Source organism: Cucumis sativus, chromosome 3 (assembly GCF_000004075.3).
Source record: "Cucumis sativus cultivar 9930 chromosome 3, Cucumber_9930_V3, whole genome shotgun sequence".
NCBI lineage: Eukaryota > Viridiplantae > Streptophyta > Magnoliopsida > Cucurbitales > Cucurbitaceae > Cucumis > Cucumis sativus.
The window spans coordinates 16,830,420-16,851,426 of NC_026657.2; the positions used below are offsets into that span (position 1 = coordinate 16,830,420).

At 31.3% G+C, this 21,007-nt stretch overlaps 1 protein-coding gene across 1 annotated transcript; it reads right to left on the bottom strand.

The window, feature by feature from the left end:
- Nucleotides 1–6,078: 6,078 nt before the first annotated feature.
- On the bottom strand, nt 6,079–7,765 carry LOC101208245 (LOB domain-containing protein 41). The gene is made up of 2 exons (XM_004145593.3): nt 7,301–7,765; nt 6,079–7,203 (listed from the first exon to the last, which is right to left on the bottom strand). The coding sequence occupies exons 1-2, from the start codon at nt 7,674–7,676 to the stop codon at nt 6,485–6,487; spliced, it is 1,095 nt and encodes a 364-aa protein (XP_004145641.1). The 5' UTR covers nt 7,677–7,765; the 3' UTR covers nt 6,079–6,484.
- Between the last annotated feature and the right edge of the window lie 13,242 nt (nt 7,766–21,007).

Sequence of the window (21,007 nt, forward strand, 5' to 3'; positions counted from 1 at the left end):
CAAAGATCAAGAAGAAATGAGAACTTGTTCCTGACTTCAAGATTTCGAACTCCCCATAATTTAATTGATCAAACTAGACTGAAAGTCCTAAACATGCATTCTAACACAAGAATACAAAAAAAAAAAAAAACATAAAGATTGAGAGATAACACTCTATGACAAATTTCATTCAAATTTAAGTTGTTCTCAAAATGTGGAAATTACAACCCTATTTATACTAATTAAAAATGTTATATGCAAGGACACAACATTTAATTTTATGCCATGTCAACTACGCTAATAAATGAAAGTACATATCATTAACTAAGTACATATTAAAGATGTGAATGAATATCTAAATTTCTAGATTCACTATGATTCATAGGTGTCCAAGTGACTTTTGAAGTTTCAATTCGTTACTAAAGGCTGAAAATTTAGCTTGAACATTATTTGTTCTATGCTTCAGCTAATAAATCCATTTAGTTACTTATCAACTGATATAATTGCATCTGTCTTCACTGAGTCTCTGTCATATTTGAGTGTGTTTTTTACCCCTTTGTAAGATTTGAGTACAAAATTTAGAAGAACATAGGCTTCATTTTCATCACTAAGATTGTCTTCAAGACATTTAAATTCTGAGAAAATCTTCTTGAACTCATCTATGTTGTCTTAAAAGGTTTTTGAAGGATTCATATTGTATGAAAAGAATTTCAACCTTAAGTACATTTTATTAGAGAGATCTTTAGTAGCATGTAGGCTTTCTAATTTCTTTTAGATTTGTATGTTGTATCTTCTTCTGTTACTTGCCTTATTACACTGTCACTTAAATTTAGGATTATTGTACCATAAGTATTTAACTTCATGTCTTCTCTTTGGGATGTTATGAGTGTTGCTAGAAGTTTTGATGGATCTAAAACGAATTTATGAGCCTGTTGCTGACCTAGCAAAGCCTTAATTTTTGCCTTCCAAAGAGAAAAACCTCCCTTTCCATCCAACTTCTCAATTTCTACTATTGTCACTGTCATTCTTAAGTTTGCTTCTATTCTTTAATCCTCCAAGATTCAAATTCTTGAAAATCAAGATTTTCTTTGATACCAATTTGTTTGGGTTTTTTAATCTCTCACAGGCCCACAACGAATGGAGGACAACTACATGATACACCTACACAATGCGCTTACATGATCCACTTGCATGATGCATCTACACAAAAGATAAAGACAAAAAGAGAAAAAAAATTAATGAAATACTTATCTTTCTTTTTCATCTCTGTTTCATTTATTCTTGTAAACCCTAATTTGATGATGATGTTTTAGTTTATAAGTAGAGAACACATACAGATTGAAGATGAAGGAGAAGGAAAAGATGAACACAAGATATACGTGGTTCGAAAAAAATTGTCTATGTCCACAAAAAGAATCGCTTTCTTGATGAATTCTTGAGATGAGTACAAGACTTTTCTTTCTCGTTCTCTCTTTGATTTTACGTGTGATAACATGTATAAATACTCATTATTATAGCCTCTTTTATTAGAATAATAAGGCCAAAACGCATAAGAAGATGACTAAAACGTGAAACTTATATTGTAAATTCATAAATATTTAGAAATACATCTTACATGAGCATATGCCTATTTTAATTGATTTCTATGTCTTAACGCAGGATGAGTAGAAAGAAAGAAACTATTGAATCACAAAAGTCATCTCGCACAAAAACTACACGATGGGAACTCGTATGGCAACTAACACCACCAGGCAAGGAACCACATTAACACATGAGAAAGATTCACTAGACAACAAGGATAGTGGTTGAAGTTGATGTAATGTGACAAGGCTGCAATCGGTGCTGACATACTCAGAGGAACATAAATATTTTCCATTGAAAGTGCATATAAAAGAACTCCTTCTTCACCAAGGAAAACAAGAGAGGATGTATGGGACATGGTCTAGAGAGAGAAGGGCGGAAAGGAATAGCCTTTCTGCCTACTGTAAAGAGATTCTTCTTCTTCTTCTCCGGTCATACTGAAAGTGAGATCTTAGAGTCTGAACAGAGAGAAGTTCATCTTCTCATTCCCCCTAACTTGTATTCTTTCTCATTATTCTGTCTTCCATTTTTGTATTCTTTGTGTAATATTTGTACTGTTCACATTGTACCATGATCAAAGGTCTACATTCTCTCTATATATATATTACATGTTTATACCTTTTCAATCCATCATGTCTCTACATTCCATTAGTCAATGTGTTATTGATAGTTTAGGTCGTTGATAAGTTTTTTATAGGAAGTTTTGTTTATCAGTCTTATCGTGTTACTTGAGCTATTCTCATCGCTTGGCCAGCATATAAGTTGCCAATTACCCGAGAGGGTAAGTAGCAAGGACATGTCTAATGCGTGCAACAAAGAGTTTTCTCTTTCTTTGTGAGAAAACTCCTATCACTTTTATTCTAAAAGGTGAACAAATGTGGACACTAAGTACTGAGAGGTGTTAATGCCCTTAATTGCAAACTTCTATACATCTCATAAGTGAACTCTTCTAAATATATCTTGTCTAATCATTCTTAGTCATGTGAATCTCGAAAGGTGACCATGTGTGGTGTTTAATGACTCCGAGAGGAGCATGCCTTAATCATAAGATGGTTGAGTAAGGTATATCGCATCAAGGCTATCACCTTGCTTAATCGTGTTATAATGCATAGACATTCTTTCACTCTTTCTCGCATACAAGTTAGTTCAGATATTCCTCTCGAATCCATTCCCACCCCTTTATAGATTCTCTAAGCATATGTAAGTAGTCTTATTTTTGGTTCTTATTCTTTTATATGTTAATTGTTTATTCTTTTATACCACCTAATTGAGAAGTAGATTCTAAAACTAAGATTTGATATCAATTCCCTATGTTCGAATCTAGATCAAGTTATGCGATGAAGAGGTACATAGTGAGTAATTCACATACAGTGATCATGACCAATGACTTATCGAATAGACACACTAACAGAGAACCTACTCCGCATACTCAAAATCCTATAACCAGCATGTTGTAAAGAAAAATTATCCGTTATGTTTCTATACACCTTTATATATACAGATGTTTACATGAAATGAAAAAATAACATAAAACAATTATTATAGGTTGGTGTGGGAATTCATAACTGTTACATAAACATCTGCTCAATCTAGAGTCTACAATTTGATGCCAAACGATATGAAAAACTCTAGGATTTGAAAATCAGGAACCCAATTGGTGAACTCCTAATATCAAATTCTAAAATTCCAAATCAATTTGACAACACCCCAAGAAGAACAGATTAGATTTTGGTTATCCTTTGATCAAGACCAAGAGATAAGGTGAACTATTTCCTCACTCCAAGTTTAGACAATTCACAAGTAAGATGATCAAACTTACCTGAATGTTCTTGGCATGCAACGTTGGATCAATAATTGTGAAATGTGGCAATGAGGCTCTGCATGTCATCTACCAAAGAACTTCTTGATAGAAAAAACTCTAAACATTAATTAGCAAAAACTTATTAAACAACTTAAAGGCAAGACTTAAATAGTCTCCCCATAAAATCCTAATTCAATGTAAAATGGCTAAATTAATCCTACTTAAATGTTATTAAAAAGGATAAAGATGAAAAAATTTAAAATTACATCACAATTGTTAAATAAAGTCTAATTAATAACTTGATGCTTGACAAATTCATCTTAGGTCTCTAAGAATATTTTTGTATATTTTCTAACTCCAAAAAGATTAATTAAGGATCAAATCCCCTGTTTTAAGGAAAGAGGAGATTGGACAAATATATCGACCAAGGAAAAGTTAGCTTAAACCATGAGTAACAAAATAATTTTAAGTTTTCCATAAGTATTTTGAAATGATGATTTACAAGTTTAAGTATTTTAAGTATGTTTTTCTAATACTTAGCATGATTTGATGGTTAACCAAGATTTTAAGTAAGCATGAGTTACAAGTAAGTTTACAAGCAAAGTTTAAGATTACAAGCTAAAGTCATTTATTAACTAGAAGACATTGTTTGAAGTTAGTATTCTAAATCTGAGAGTTTTATGATGATTTTTATGACCTTTTGGGTAGTTACTATGTGCACATAGGGACATTAGTCTTGTTGATGTTGAGAAGCTTAACAACAACGAAGACGATGTGAGCATTGGGCAAGACCTACTACAACATAGACGTCAAGAATACTAGACAAGCCTTAACTACATATGATGTAGTTATTGGGTATTAGAGAAATGAGAAAAACTACTTCGCTAAGTTCCTATAAATGTGTTCTAATAAGCATGCTTTATTGCTTTATTGCTTTATTGAAACTAGTCACTTGAGTATTCAACTCACTTTTTCGAAATGTTTTCTTTTCCTCTCAAGTAGCAAACAATGAATAGTAGGTCAAGGCTTGACCTACTATTCATTGTTTGCCACATTGTCTACTAGGTTTTCATGTCATCTACTTAAGTCTTGTGTTGTCGTCTATTTGCATACTTAAGTCAGTTCAGGTAGGGGTGTACAAATATGGGTTAAACTCGAATAACCTGAACTACTCAACCCATATTATAAGGGTTGGATTGGATTAGATTAAAATATGGGTTGGGTTGGGTCTCGGATTGGAGGGTTGAAAATTTTGATTCAACCCAACCCAACCTGAATTAATATAATATATAAATATATATATTATTTTAATAAAAAACAAATTAGAGGTATATAAATTTTGAATTTATTGTATGAAAGTTTGAGTTATGTATGTTTAAAATTTAAATGTAACAATTTCAAAACTTTATAACCATCAGAAACTAGAAAACGGAAAAAAAAGTTAAAAAAATATATTTTTATATACAACCCGACAACCCAACCCAACCGAACCCGGGTTGAAAACTAAATTCAGGTTATTCGGGTTGTCAACCCAAATAACTCGAAAATATGGGTTGGGTTGAGAATGTCTCCCAACCCAACCCGATTTCACCCCTAAGTTCAGGTTCGAGTGTTTCGAGACTTAAATTTGTTTATAGTTTTGAAAAACCTCTTCATGTAACGTTGTATATAAGTATAAAGTTGTATACATTTCGTTTTATGATAAGACTTGTTGAGGTTTAAAAAAAACATCACTTAATATACTTAGCAACGTGAATAAGTTAGTTCCAAATTAGTTGATTTGTAAGTTGTAAGTGTTGTAAGAGAGTGGATACCCGCTAACTTCACGTCTCCTCTTGGACTAAGAAAGAACGTCTGGGAGGAAGTGTGACAAGGTGGGACATGAAAAATACTCTCATAAAAGGTATTAATAAATATACACAACAATATTATTGTGTAGTTTATTATATAATAAAAATCAAACATTTAATGTTTTTAAAACATAGGCAGCAGATTCAAATGAGTTGCATAATTTGTCTATCTGCCTGCTTTTGGTGGTTTTTGTTTCATCTTTTCTCACTTTCTTTCTTCCCAGTAGGGATTGTTCCATATATATTATGTCCTGAATGTAAGTAAAATATTCTTGAATATTTAAATATTAATAGATTTAATTCGGTATATTAAACTTAAGTTAGAAACTTCAATTGAAACCATCAAATGAAATTAGATGAGTTACCATACCTGAAAGTTAAGTTTGCAAACTCTTTAATTTAAATAAGTTAAGTTTGACTTTTCTCAAGTAATAAATTAATTGTTAAATTTGAGAAATGTTTTAATTTTGTATTTCACATTTTATTTATTTTCAATTTTTGAAGAAATTTACTAGGCTATTCTGTAAACTTGAGTAGAAACGTGTACCGTCTTTTTACTATCTTTAAAACACGTCTTTTGGAAGTTATTTTTTAGATTAACCTATGTATATAAACTCAACTCAAACTCACAGCTTTTCTGTAAGGATGGCACATTAGACTACTAGTCTTTAAAATTTTAGAAAAACCAGTTTTGAAAGCTCCTTCCCTAAAAATAATATTAGATTTAACATGACACCCTTCGGCTTTCAAATATGTCGGCGACCAAATCCCCAAATCCATTGAACCCAACGACCATATTGACTTCCATATTGGAAGGGTTGTGAAGCATGTGTAATATTAGTATATATAAATTCATTTTAAACAAGCTTTAAATTAATGCTGAATTTCCGTTATTCGATACCAAACATAAAAATATTTTAAGAAAATTAAAAAGAAAAAAGAAAACCTAAAAACCTTTTCGCCTTCTGATGCATTTTTACAGCAAATTCCTTCCTATACACATTGCGACCACTTTTTTTATACACAACACAACCGCTTCTCGTTACAAAAGGTGACAGGGTTAAAACAGTAAAATTAAATGAAGACTAAACGTCAAAACAAAGGAACCAACTAAACAAATGGTCGAGATCTCTTCTCTTCTTTTCCACCGAAGATAGCAAATCCCCGCCGTCAAAATTGTACTCTCTTTTTATTCTTATTTCTCTTTCTCTTATTATTATTATTATTATTATTGTCGCTGTTATGTGCTTGGGCTCATTACTGGGCCTCCATTTCAGGCTGCAAAATCAAGGCCTAAAACGGTATTGCACGTCTCGCTTTTGGGCCTCAACCCAACTTCGGCTTCTATCTTTCGTTTTTTCATTGGAATCACGTGCTGGGCACGTAACACCGGCTCCATCCCCAGGGTTAATTCCAGAGCTAATTCACTTGGCGGAATTGGCACTGAAACGCCCTCGCGCCCCCCCGTTGATTCCGATCGGAACAAAACCGACTGCGCCGGACGAGGAGAAACCTCTGCCGTCTCCACTGAAATCATGCTCTCGGTTTCTTTACTCTCGTTCTCCAGATGTCGCGAATCTGATTGGTGACTCAACGACGACTCACCACTCGACGACCTGTTCAACTCGGTAGAGCAGACTGGTCGAGTCGACTCATCAACAACGGTGGAGGCGATTCCTTTACTCGCTTTCGCCTTCACAGACGACCGCTTGAACCTGCAACGCGTCTTGACTGGCCGATTGGCTCCACCGTCGTTGGAGGCGACAGAGTTTTCATCCTTGGAAACGTGACGAATGTCGTAGGCTTTCAAGGGCGGTCCATCGCCAGTAGTCGCTGCCTCGGAGTTGATCGGCGTGATCGGAGCACCTTTAAGTACGGCCTCAACAGCCGCTTGACAAAGCTGCCAACTACCAGACCACAACAATCCAACCGATCCGTAAATGGGATTCACAATCCTTCCACAAGCCTCGTAGAGAAGAGATCTAAAAATGGCTGCAAAATGAAAAGGAAAATGGAAAAATCAATGAAAAGGCAGAAAGAAAGAAAACCTAAATGAAAGATGAGAGAAGAAAAGAGAAATTGAACTAACCAGGACGGAGATGATCAGGACCGGCGTTGATGAGATTCATAAGTCCAGCACGGCCGTAAAACTTGGCAAGAAAAACGGTAGCATTAGCCTGAGATTCAGGGGACTTGATCCACTGCAAGCAAGGACGAATACTGCAATTTTCACTGCAACCTTTGCGAAGGACTCTGCAACCATTACAACTCATCCGCATTTTGAAGAAGAACAGCAATGGGAGAAGGGAAGCATAAAATGGGAAGAAGCAAGTGTGGAGAGAGAGAATGAAAATTGGGGGAAAAGGGTTTGGAAGATATAAAAGAGAAAGTAGAGAGGTATAGAGGATATTTAATGGAGAAAAAGAAGGAAAGTAGTATATATATAATCTGGAAGGTGGAGCCATTGGGTTTTTTCAGGGAAAATGGGAGCACGCAGTTTCCAATTAATAATAATAATAATAATATTCTCATTATTAAATAATTGTAATTTGTGGATTTTAAATTTAAAATAATTTTAAAGACCGGGGTTTCCATAGTTGTGGAGGTTGGATTTCTAACCCACTTTTCCATGCTCTCTACCAGCACCCAAATACTACGCTTACTTCCGTTTCACTTTCACTCGCTTTTCTTCTCCCTCTCTTCCACTCGCTTTATTCAATCTCATTTCCATTTTTATTTCTTTTATGATCCTCATTCTAATTAACAGACAATACTTCCATTTTTTTATTATTCATTTACAATTATATTGTTTCATAATTTAATGAATTTAATTATTAGTATTTCTATTTATATTGGACTAAGTAGATCACATATTTTCTTTTCCGATTATTTATAAAAAGATATTTGAAATATTCATCGACATTTAATATCAATATCGAATCGTTAGATTGATAGATTTATCCCTTAACATTTTAATTCGTAGGTATTCTAACAGCATGAATATTATAGTTAGCGACAACACTAGAAATCATTTCTCTCTGAATTGACTTTTCACAGCAATCAAATGAAATTAAAGTAGACAATTTTAGATCTCCAAAAATTAAAATTTATGAAGTATAAATACTAAAAAAACGTTAATCCAATAGGTAAACATGCAAATCTAAGAAAATCTCATGGTAGGACGAGAGATCCAAGGCGCGTGAGAGCAACGTCCAAAAAAACAAGAGTAGAGTAAATTTTGTGGTGTAGAACATAGAAACTGGTTTGGAACTTTTGGTTGGATTCTCTAAATTGCCCTCGTCCGACGCGCCACAAACAAGGATAGTCACCAAGCAAGTGGCACGGAAATTCAGGAGGGTAAAATAGTAATTGGGATAAAATTATCTAGAAGCTGACAGGTGGAATAAAAAGAGAAAGAGAGACAACATGCAAAAAAATCCAAAGAAAAAAAGAAGGCGCGTGGCAACCACGTTGAGGTAATCAGAAATATGGTCGAATTGCCACATAACGTGGAATAAAATTGGGTCCCACAAAAACATAATAATAATGATAATAATAATAATAATAATAATAATAATAATAATAAAAATTAAAAAAAAAAGTAAAATTGAATATGTTTAAAGATTAGAAAAATCTCCTGGTTTTCAGGAAGATCGGTGAAAACTGGTTTTGTATTTTCTTTTTTCTTTTCGTTTTTTAAATTAGGGAAAACCAGGATTGGATGAAACCAAAACCGGTTGCTGGTTTTGTGGGATAGTGCGGGACTGTGGGCGCTTATAAGCTTAGCCAACAGTTTCAAATTTTCTTTCTTTTAATTAATTCATTTTTAAAAGAGTCGTGTTGCTTTCTCTAATTTCTATTTTTTAATTAATTTCCATTTTATCATCTAACTATTATCATTATTTCTATTTGCTATTATTTCGGATTTTGTTAATTCTGCCCTTCACGTGAACACACTTTACAAAGACACTATTTTTTTAATTCTTTTTTTATTACTTTTCTTCTCAATCATATTTCTGTTTTTGGGTTTTCTAAATTTTGTAGGGAATCTTCCCATTTTAGATGTTAAATTTTATTCATTAATAAACCTATATATTTTTCCTATCTCTTTCCTTTCCTACTCTATTCATACAATTTTGCACCAACTTAATTTTCGTAAATGTAACTAAATGTAAAAGTTCATTAAACATGTCCATTTTTCAAAAATATTTATCCATTTTTTTAAAAATATTTAGGTATGCTCTTTATTTTCATCCATTTTTTAATTTTTCTTTTTTAAATTATTATTTGATCAACTTCCTACATCAAATATATATAAAAATATAAAACATCTATTTTTCTTTATTTATTTTTCAAACGGCTATTTGGTTGTTTCAAATATAAAACATTGTAAAATTATAGTGGAAAAAATAGTTGAATATTGAATAACCAAATTTAAATGATCGTATACCAAAATAAAATAATAATAAATGAGTATTTAAAAAAATATAACAAAGTTACAAAATATTTAACAATTTTAAAAACGGAATAAAACTACATGCCCACGATGAAAAATTCAAAAAATGTAGCGTGATTAATTGACATCCCATGTATATATTATATTTAGCTATTTTTTTGATTTTTTTTTTTTTAAGATTCTTGGTATAGTTTAAATGTAGGTAACTAAATCTAAACTATTTTTTCAAGATTTTTTTGTTACAAGTAGATTTTATAAACGATCAATTTGATTGTTTAAATTTGGATAGTCAAATCTAAACGATTTTTTTTTTTTATTTGACATTTGACATACGATTATTTAGATTTCGTTGTTTAAATTTGGGTAGTCAAATCTCAATAATATTGTTTGGTATAGGATTGTTTAGATTTGGTTATTTTTGTACTTGTTTAGATTTGGCAAGCTAATATCTCATTTTTTAATGATCTTTTATATTTGACACATGATCTTAAACAACCAAATAATAGTTTGAAAAAAAATTAAATGATAGAAGAAGAGAAAAAAATGATGGAAAGAAAAAGAAAAATTGCAAAAGGAAGAAGATGGAAAATAAGGACAAACGAAAAAGATCTAAAACAAGTTGGAGAAGTAGAGAAAAAGACGATAAAAAAAACCCAAAAAAAGAAAAAGAAGAAAGACTTTGAAAATGAATGACAAACCTAGAATATTTTTAAAAATATGGTTAGTTTCATGAGATTTTTTCATTTTATTACTCCAACCGTAAATATTTTATTAGTTTGTTATATTTAAGAAAACTAACATATTATTATTATTATCATCAAATTTTCCTTTTTCTTTTCTTTTCTTTTTCAAATAAATAAATCCAACCCTCACGATTAATTACCAATATTTTTAATAAAAATATATATAAAACTTTTAAAAAATAGTAAATTTTACAAAATATTTACACCCTAATAAAATTTTTAAATTAGTAGTCTATAACTGACTATCATTAATATTTAATTCAAAATTTTGCTAGAATTCAAAATATTGCTATATTTAAAAATACCCCTATATATATAATACACGTATTTATTCCTCCCTCCTCATTTGATTTCTTTCTCATCAAATTAACTTTTCTACCTCCATAAAAATAATTTCCCTCAAACAACCTTTTTATTTTCTTTTTTCAATAAAAAAAAATCAAATTTAAGATAAATCCAAATAACAAAATAATATTAAATATCAAATAAATTCAAATTATAAAATTTGAAACTAACTTAATTCTTGGGGTATTACAAAAAAACAATATTAAATTCATGTCAGTATATGGATGTGTTAGTCAGTACATGAATAAAAAAAATGAGGTTAATTCATTAAGCAACAAAATGTCATTAAATATAATACATCTAAAATAATCACTCTTTTATTTCGAACGACTTGAACAAACATTTTAAACATAGATATCATTAAGTTATATACAATATTATATGAAAAATCTTTTCAAGAAAAGTTTGTATGAAAAATAATTAAAAGTAAGGGTTATTTATTAAAATAACAAAATAAATTAAAATATTTATAAACTATAGTAAAATTTTGGATTCTATCACTGATAGTATTCTATCACAATAATATGAGAGAAAGAATTTACTACAAGTTGTAAATATTGTGTAAAATCTACTATTTTTAAAAATTTTCATAAAAAATAATATATATATATATAATAATAGTAGAAGAATAAAAATTTACACTTCATGCCAATGCCAAAATCAAATGTTGTTGATTTTTGTTGTTTAATTTTCTATTATGTGAAGTGTAAGTAGTTTTTTTATTTATTGTTATTCTTAAAACAACCAATACATGAGTTAAACAATAAAATAATTACAGTTGTCTAGTCAAATTGATACAATAACAAAAAGTACAATTAGTTTTAAATAGTAAATTAAACGATGTCATAAAGTAAAATTGACTATTTTATGGTTTAGTCTTTTATAAACTCTTTGCATATGATGCCCCCAATTGGTCTAAATACAAGCAACAATAACCCAATGACATAGATAGACGGAGTAGCAAAGGGATCTGGTGACGAATAACAATTGGCTGCCCAAAAGTCAAACGTTGACATGCAGATGTGTTAGAACTATTTTTGACATAATTTTTAAATCTTAACTCCCCCACATCACACCACTTATTCACTAAATTCACTATTTTATGGGAAATATTCATCTATGCATCGTAATGAGCCTAACGCAACGAAAAATTACTTAAAACGATCAACAACGGACCAAAACATGATCAATGGTACTTTGGGAAATAATTGGAAACTTAGTGTCCAGCTCCAAAGCACGGCACTTGAAGATAGAATCGAATATATAATTGAGTACTACAAGCTTTGAACTTTTGATGCAAAAGTGCACACACTTGGGGATGCCTCTTCCCCCTTCCACTGACATTTTGGCTTATTTAAGCCCATTTTATCACGCCCCCACTTGAAACACATCCTCACCCTCGAGTTACCGAACACGAATGTGACTTAGACAACTCCAACGCTTCTAATGAAGCACCAAAATGTTGGAACTTAAACTTAGCATAAACTTTATCTATTGAGAACATGCTATGCGGTAAGAACTCAACACTTCAATCTTAAATATAACTTAACAACTTTTATTATCTTCACGTGACTTGATACAAATACAGATAACCCTTTAAAAAGAAACTAAACTAAGCTTTAGAACTTCAACGCCTAGCACAACTCTTAATGTCTAGCTTCACACCTTAACATTGAGCAACTTGTTTCCTCTTAACATCCTTAACACCTCCATTTCTGGGGAAGAAAAACTTAAAACACAAGTCCAATGCTTAGTGTGTGACAATTTAGAAAAACCTTTTAGGAAAAACAATAACATACAATAAAACTTTCTTATTTTTAAAAATATCATAATGTTGTATTACACGTTTAAATAACTTAAATCACATTAGCCTCTACTTATTTCTCTCACCTGCATATTGAAATTTCTACACGCATAGACTATTGTGATGGCTTATCTCACCATTAGTATCTCTGCAAATCCTTGTTCGATTTTCAGCTACTTTAGCGATAGGCTAGAACACGGACCACTCAACACATTCAGCTAGGGGTGTAACAATATGGGTTGAACTCGAATAACCCAGACTACCCAACTTATAATATAAGGGTTAGGTTGGGTTATGTTAAAATATGGGTTGGGTTGGATCAAATGTTTTTTTATTTTTTCGGGTTGGGTTGGGTCTCAAGTTGGAGGGTTGAAAATTTCGGTTCAACCCAACCCAACCCGAAATTAATATAATATATATATAAATGTATATATATAATTTATTTAATAAAAAATAAAAGAATTAGGTCAAATTTTCTTTTCTTTCAGTTTCTTTGCGGCTTGCACACTAACCCTTATCTCTTTCTTTCAATTTTTCTCTTCCTTCTCCTTCAGACCGTCTCACTTTGACCTCACAATCAGTGTTTGCCACCCGGATCACCTTTCACCTCAGTCGTCTGCCTTAGTCGTCTCCCTCACCTCAGTCCTCGCAATCGACGTCCATATCCTCCGTCTCGGTCTCACTTTCACCTCCATTTTCTTCCTCACAATCAACGTCTGACAAGTCCACCTACGTTTCTGACTCCTCTTCGATCATCTTCGCCATCATCGATCTTATCATCCCCATCCATCTCCGTCAAATCTCATCTCCAGTCATCTTCTCTTCCATCCTAACAGGTATATAACCCTTAAAAAGTAGAAGAAGAAAAACCCAACAACCCAACAACTCAATCTAACCTAACCCATATATATTTTATGGGTTGGGTTGGGTTGGGTTCTAAACTAAATTCGGGTTATTCAGGTTGTCAACTCATATAACCCAAAAAATATGGGTTAAGTTGAGAATGTCTCCTAACCCCAATCTGATTACACCCCTACATTCAACCATCCTTCTATCAAGCAGACCACTTAACAGAAGGCAGTTTCTACTCTTATGTGCACATAAAAGCTAGCTATTGATATGATGCAAGAAGAATGAGGATGATACATACTTGCATCCAAGCAACATAAAGTGAAATGCTTTAGCTTGGAAACATACTTTTAAAGTATCATGCATGCTTTCCTTATAAACATAAACAAGTTTATACATGCATTATACTTATATACATCACAAAACATGACTTTGTAAGAAAAACTTTTAGCAATCTTCATTCTTTCTTTGGAAGGGTCACTCACTAACATTAACGTTATCTTCCTTTATAATTCATTCTTATCGCATAACTTCTAATCCATGTGGTAATTGACTAGAGTTTGAGGAACGAACACAAATTTGTTACAGAAGACAACACCTTCCAATCATAAATTGCAGTAATCTTACTCTCTTTCATATTGACTCGACCACACTCAATCATTTGACCAAGGAAGTTAATGTGTTTCTGGGCAAAAATACATTTCTCCTTTTTACATACAACTAACTCAATTTCAGTTTCTCAAAGACTAATTGAAGGTGAGGCCAATGTTCTTCCATCGATGCACAGTAAACCACAATATCATCTAGATATACTACGACAAACTTGTCAAGATACTCGTGCAAAACTTGATTCATCAAGGTACAAAAAGTTGTTAAAGCATTCGTGAGGCCAAAAGTGTCGCACCCCATCTTAGACTACCTACTTTTAGCCTAAGAGGCTGCGTGAAGCCAACTGGTACCGTTCTCCTACTTAACAATATATGCTGACACTACTAGAATTAAACTAAACTAAACATGAAACACAACACAATGAAAATAAAAACAAGCTTTATATATAAACATGTAGTGAAACCCACCACATAACTACGAGATAGAATACGATACATGCGTTGCATAATTAAGGATCCACTACTAAAAAACTTAGAATACTTGATGCCTGCAATTTGAAATACTTGACCGTTTTAATAAAATTGTCAAGTAGCATGGAAAAAGGTCAAGAATAACAAAATAGTGGAAAAATGCATAATTTTTTTTATTTTTTATTTTAAATACTTGACGGATTAAAAGCATCAATAACAATTTTAATTACTTGACATTTTTTTAATGTAAATTAGCATATTTTTTTCTATTCTCTAAAAAAACCCTTTTTTTTCTCTTTTTTCTCCAAATTTTCCTGTTTTTCTTCCATTTCTAAAGAAAATACTTTATTCTTCTCTTCTTGCAAGTTTAGACTACGAATTAGTTTTAGCTTATTTGAGGCATTATTTGATTTAGACTTAAAGTTCTTAGTTTTAATGCTATTCTCATTTTGTTTGTAGATTTCAAGGAGTTAAGAATAAAAATCGGTGAGACTTTGAGCTTGGAGTTATCTAATAGTGTTGTGGTGCTTGGAGGAGGGTGATGTCTTTGTTGTTTCTTATTATTACATATATTTTGTGTTTTATGATTAAGAACAATGATCATAACTCGTTTTGTAATATGAATAATGTTTCTTATTATTACATATACTTTGTGTTATATGCAATTTGTTAAAATATATTTAGTTCTTTGATTGAAAGTTTGGGTTGATTAAATTGTTCAATTAATGTGTAGAATATTTGTGTACTCTCTTGCTTTATCTATGTTCGTCATTGTTCGACTTCAAAACAAGTGCACGATAAATTATATGGATATATTAAAATATATACTTTTTCATTTGAAAATTAAAAAAAAAAAACTAAGTTATTGACGCGTAGAAAATGTCAACTCATTTTATATACTTGATGTTTATAAACTATCAAGTATAATTTTACTTGATGCTTATAAACTATATAAAAAAAGACAACCCCTTATTCTTGACACCGGATAACTTGACGCGTAAAAAATGTCAAGCACTACAAGAAGTCAACACTCTTCCAATGCAGAAAAAGGAGTCGGCAAAAGCAACGTCGGAATAAAAGTTCATTCCTGACGAATAAAAATACATGTTCGCTGAGACAAGTATTTCCGACGCCGTGGTTCAAGACGTTGGGAGAAGATAAATAAATATTTAATACTTGCATTTTTCTCGACATCTCTTTGCACGACATCAAGAAAAGCTTAGTCATTCCCGACGTCGTAAGTAAAACATTGGGAGAGGTGAAAATTATTTCCGACGTTTTACTTATGACATCGGGAATAAGGGGTGTCTTCCGACGTCTTTGATGTGCGTCAGAAATTCTCTTATAAAAACCCACTTTAGTTCTATAATTCACAAAACTGAAAAGGAGAAGGCTGAGAGAGTTGAGAGAGAGACCGAGAAAAGAGAAATCCGCGTTGCCGCTTGTCGCTTGCCACTATCCTTGTCCCGCCGTCCTTCGTCATCTGCCGCCATCACTCTTCATTCTGGTAAGTGGTTTAGTTTAGTTATTGTTTTATTTTAGTTAATTAGTTCTAGTATTTAGATGTCAAATTAGTTTTAGGTTTTAGTATTGAATTCGAGTTTGAAGTGTTGTTAGGATTTAAAATTGAAGTTGACTTTGAATTTCAAATTTTCAATTTGAATTCCAATTTGAATTTAGGAATTATATGAATTAGAGTAGGGTTATATTGAATGGGGGGAGGGGGGGTTATACTGTGGATTGTAGACATTGCGCTAAATAATTTGTATGTGGATGAATATTGTTGTGTACATTTTAGTTAAGGTTTATGGTTGAAAAGTGTTGCTTTTATAATTTATAGTTAGTTTGTGGTTGAATTGGATTTATATTTGATTTTGTAGGAGCGGTTGAATTAGAGTTAGTTTATGAATGTTGTGGAATGTTGTTATTGTTGTGGGATGTTGTTGTATCGATATTTGTCGTTCAACTTGCTACTAAGACTACTAGTTAGTTGAAGTACTTGATAAGTTATTAGTTTTGTATCTTCTTTCTTCTACATGTAGTAACAATACACGTTCCATTGTAGCTAGGTCATAGATACTTGATTTGATTTGATTTAAAATTACTAATTGATATTGATGAGATTGATTTTGCTACAATATATTGGATACACTGGGATTATTTGGATGTTTGAATGCATATGGATTGATGCACAAACATTTTATGAAAAATTTTATACATTAACCAACAATATTTTCATCTAATTACGAGATGGTGGCTTAGCATAGATCTTTGATTCAGTGAAATATGATTTGGTTTTGGTTATTCCTTTTAGATTTTGATTAATAATGATATTCTTTGGTGGGTTTTATATAGTGTTTCTATTGTGTGTGAAGTGATTGAATTTTGAGTATTTGTTTTACCTACTTCTTTCTAAGTTGGTTGATTTGGTGGATTAATATAGTGACATGCATATTTTAGTAAAACCATTGTTCAAATTACAAAGAAAAGAACAATAGTCTCAAGCTAGAATATAGTTTTGTTTGCAAATGAGAAAAACTTTAATGTATAGCTTGTATTTGCAAACTATTGTGTTTGTTATAATTAAAGATCTCTAGAAATATAGAATTTTTTATACAATATGAAAGATACATGCTTGCTTACTTAGATATATAGATGGTTGTAGGGGTATTATAGTCATCTCATTTAATTTATTTATTTTAGAAATGTAATACTGAAGGCGGTTTAATAAATATTTTGTACTATTTGTATACAAGTCTAAGGGTGGATGTATATAGCTTCTATTGAATAATGGAAGATATTTTTTAAAAAATATATATAGAGGGAACTCCCAACGTTATATTGACAGCATCTTCGACGTTCATACAACGTCGGGAAATGTCTAGGAATTTCCGACACATTTTTTCCAACTCGTGTCCCGATGCATAAATATGCACCGAGAAAGACTTTTTCGATGCTTTTTATATATCTTCTGACTATTTTGTGCGTCGAGAAAGCCCCCATTTCTTGTAGTGAAGTAATCTTATATACTTGACAATTATAAACTATCAAAATACAATTTTACTTGATGTTTAAAAACGGTCAAGTAAACTTTTCTTATTCTTGACAAATTACTTGATGCATTAAAAAGTGTCAAGTAAACAAATACTTGATAGGTAAAAAACGTCAAGTAAACTCATTTTTGTAGTAGCGGTACTAAATATATTATGCACGAGTGGTCAATTAATTGCGTCTTGACTTGGTCATTTTTGGTATTTTCCTTGTAGGCCTGTAGGCTTTTTTCTGTTTTCAAAATTGTTCTATAGAGTGTAAGTATTTTGTTGATTTGTTATACTTTTTAAAAAACCCTACTATTTTTGCCTTGTTGATTACTAAATAAATACACAATTGCCTTATAGTAATTAAACACCTCTTCGACCTTTTATTAGGTTATTATAACAAGACACATAATTTAAACTATATCCTTAGTTGCTCAGGTGAGAACTTATTTTAAGGTTGATACTCAAGATAGCTTTTCTCCATCGATCGGACCTTTTACCCATTAGTAATATGTGTTGCTTTCTTTATGTTTGGTTGGCTTTTGTTTTTATAGCGTTTTGTTTGTGCCTTAATTGTGGACTATAAGATTTTCTTTCTCCTTTTAGTAATATATTATCATTGCAACAAAAAAAAAAAATCTTAATTAAGGTAGGGTCAAGAAATAAAGAATGAAATTAAAGATAAAAAGAGAGAACTATGATTACCAAGTCTCTCGATGCATGCAATACCGTCAATTCTTTCTACACATCGGATAAGAAGTCACCTAAGTTCAAGTCATTTGTTCCAAAATAGTCAATAGTCAAACAGAACCAATCTTACAATTGAGGAACTTTGATTAAAAGTAAAGAGAAAATCAAGATATCAAAAAGAAAAAAGATAGAAATATCATTGGTTCGTTTGAAGAAATCATCCCATCAATCATAGCCTCATCCTTTTTAGAAGAATCAGAAGCAATACCATTGGAATCGAACTTTCCCTCTAATTTCTTCTTCTTTCTTAACCCTCTGATTGGACCCATTAGCCAATGAGTGAGTGATTCAAACCCAAAAAACTAAAAAAAAGATGTTATTGATGAAGAAGACACATAATATTTCACAAAATCGCAACACATTCTTTAAATTTGGTAAAAACATGAGGGAGGGGACATGAAGAGATAACAAGAGAGAGGGAGGTGCTCGAAGCAACTAATATGGGACAAAATCGAGGTTTGTGGATTGTTGCAGCAAGGGAGGGGAGGAGGTGTGGGAGAATGGTGATATTTGTTGCGTCCCCATGTGTGTAAATGTGACGTTGGCATAAATATGTAAAAAAATTATATAATGTTTTGTTTTTAGAACTTATGTTGACATTTTTTGTGTCACCATTTGTATAACTCTTGCGTCACCATAAATATGTAAAAAATAATTGAAGTTTTTTTTAAAACTTATGTCGACGTTTTTTGTGTCTCCATATGTATAATTATTGTGTAAGCATAAATGTGTAAAAATGTATGAGTTTTTTGTTTTTAAAACTTATGTCGACGTTTTTTGTATCTCCATATGTAAAACTCTTGCGTCTGAATAAATATGTATAAAAAATACATAGGCTTCTAAAACTTCACTGATGAATTAGAATTTCGTCGAATAAAAACGTTTTTGCCCGTAAAAAATGATGCATCAAGATATAAAAAGTGTTGAAATTGCTAAAAATTATTTGTTGTAGTGATAAGTAAAAACAAAAATAAAAAAGTTCAAATAATATAAATAAAGTTTAAAATCTTTTATAAAAAAAGTAACTTTCGAATCAAATTGTTACGATCCTAAACTTTGAAATGAGATATTCTTAAAATATCACTTGAAAAAATGACATAAATGATAGGACACGATACACTTTTGATTCATAAGATTTAAGTTTAATGTTTATTTAGTCCATGATCTTATTTAAAGATTTGAAAATACTTCTAAATAGTGGTTAAGATGAATTTAGTCCTAATGAAAAATGACATAACATATTGAAGTGTCAAAAATAAAGGAGGGGATATCTTTTACTAAACATATATTATAACTTAGATTATTTCAAATATTTTCTCTTTTCATACTGAACAAGAGAAGATATCTTCTTCTCTCCAACCTTTTCCATATGAAATTATCATCCTCCATTTTCCTTCTCCTTCTCCATTCTTCCCTTTTATTTTCTCTTTCTGTCCATCGTGGTAGGCTTTTCTCATATCTATCCATATAACTATTTTTTATTAGAAGAATGAAGAGGGTTTTGGTGTGTATATAGGATTTGGGGGAAGATAAAAGATTTTAAGGAATCAGTGAAAGAAAAACCCTACTTGTGGTTCGTAAAAATGAACATTCTTCCATAAGACCAGGTAGAATTGCACCTTACGGAAATTGTAGCTTCCAAAATTCCTTCCAGACCTCATCTTTTTCTTCCTCCCATCCATTTTTACTCTCAATTTCTTCTATTTTCTTTTTTTGTTCTTTTGAATCTTCCACACATGAAAGCTTAGCAATTTTACTTTCTAATTTTGACTTTAATCCAATCCACGAGTTGAAATTTTCTTGGAGTTGGGCTTTTTATATTCAAACTTCCATTGAAACAATTAATAATAGGATTTGAACCTTTGACCTGACAAAAATATAGATTTTGCTTTACGATTTTTGGTTGATTTCGAATTGGATTACTTGATTTTGTATGTTCAATAAAATGCAATTCGATGAAGGTGCATTGAAAACACAAATATCGACTAATACCATAGTTTGGGTTTTGGTGGCCAAGTTGAACTGTATGGGTAGATATGAGAGTCGCCTACCACAATGGACAAAAAGAGAAAATAAAAGGGAAGGAGAAGGAGAAGGAGAAGGGAGGACGACAATTTCATACGGAAAAATTTGAAGAAGATGAAGAAGATGAAGAAGAAGAAATGTTTTTATTTTTCCTTTTTAGCGTGAAGAGGGAAAGTATTTGAAATAATCTAAATTATAATATATGTTCAATAAAAAGATATCCATCACTTCAACACAAATCTTTTCAAGAGACTATTTAGAATTATCTTTAAAATTTTAGAAATTAAAATGTATCTTTAGAAATGAAATAGACAACAACATAATCAACAAATATATTTTGTGTATAAGAATCAATTATGTTTGACATTGATATGGTTGCATTCTAATATGCTTTCTAGCCATAAAATTGAATAAATTTGTGAGATATTTTAATATTTATTAAGATTTAAAAGTTAATAAAATGAATACTTTTTCTTAAAAAAAATATAATTTTCTGCTGCAAAGAATCTAATCCTGGCAAGTTCCTCGTATGAAAATCCTAACACACGAATCTTGTAGGAAAATTTACAAAAATAAAGATTGAAATAGGGGATGAGGATGGGACAGGAAAGCCCTCCTCGTCTTTCTCCATCTCTATCTCACTCATGCATACCTCTAAGAAAAATTAAAGAAAATCTTTTAAAAAGAAATTCCTAAGACTTTTTTTA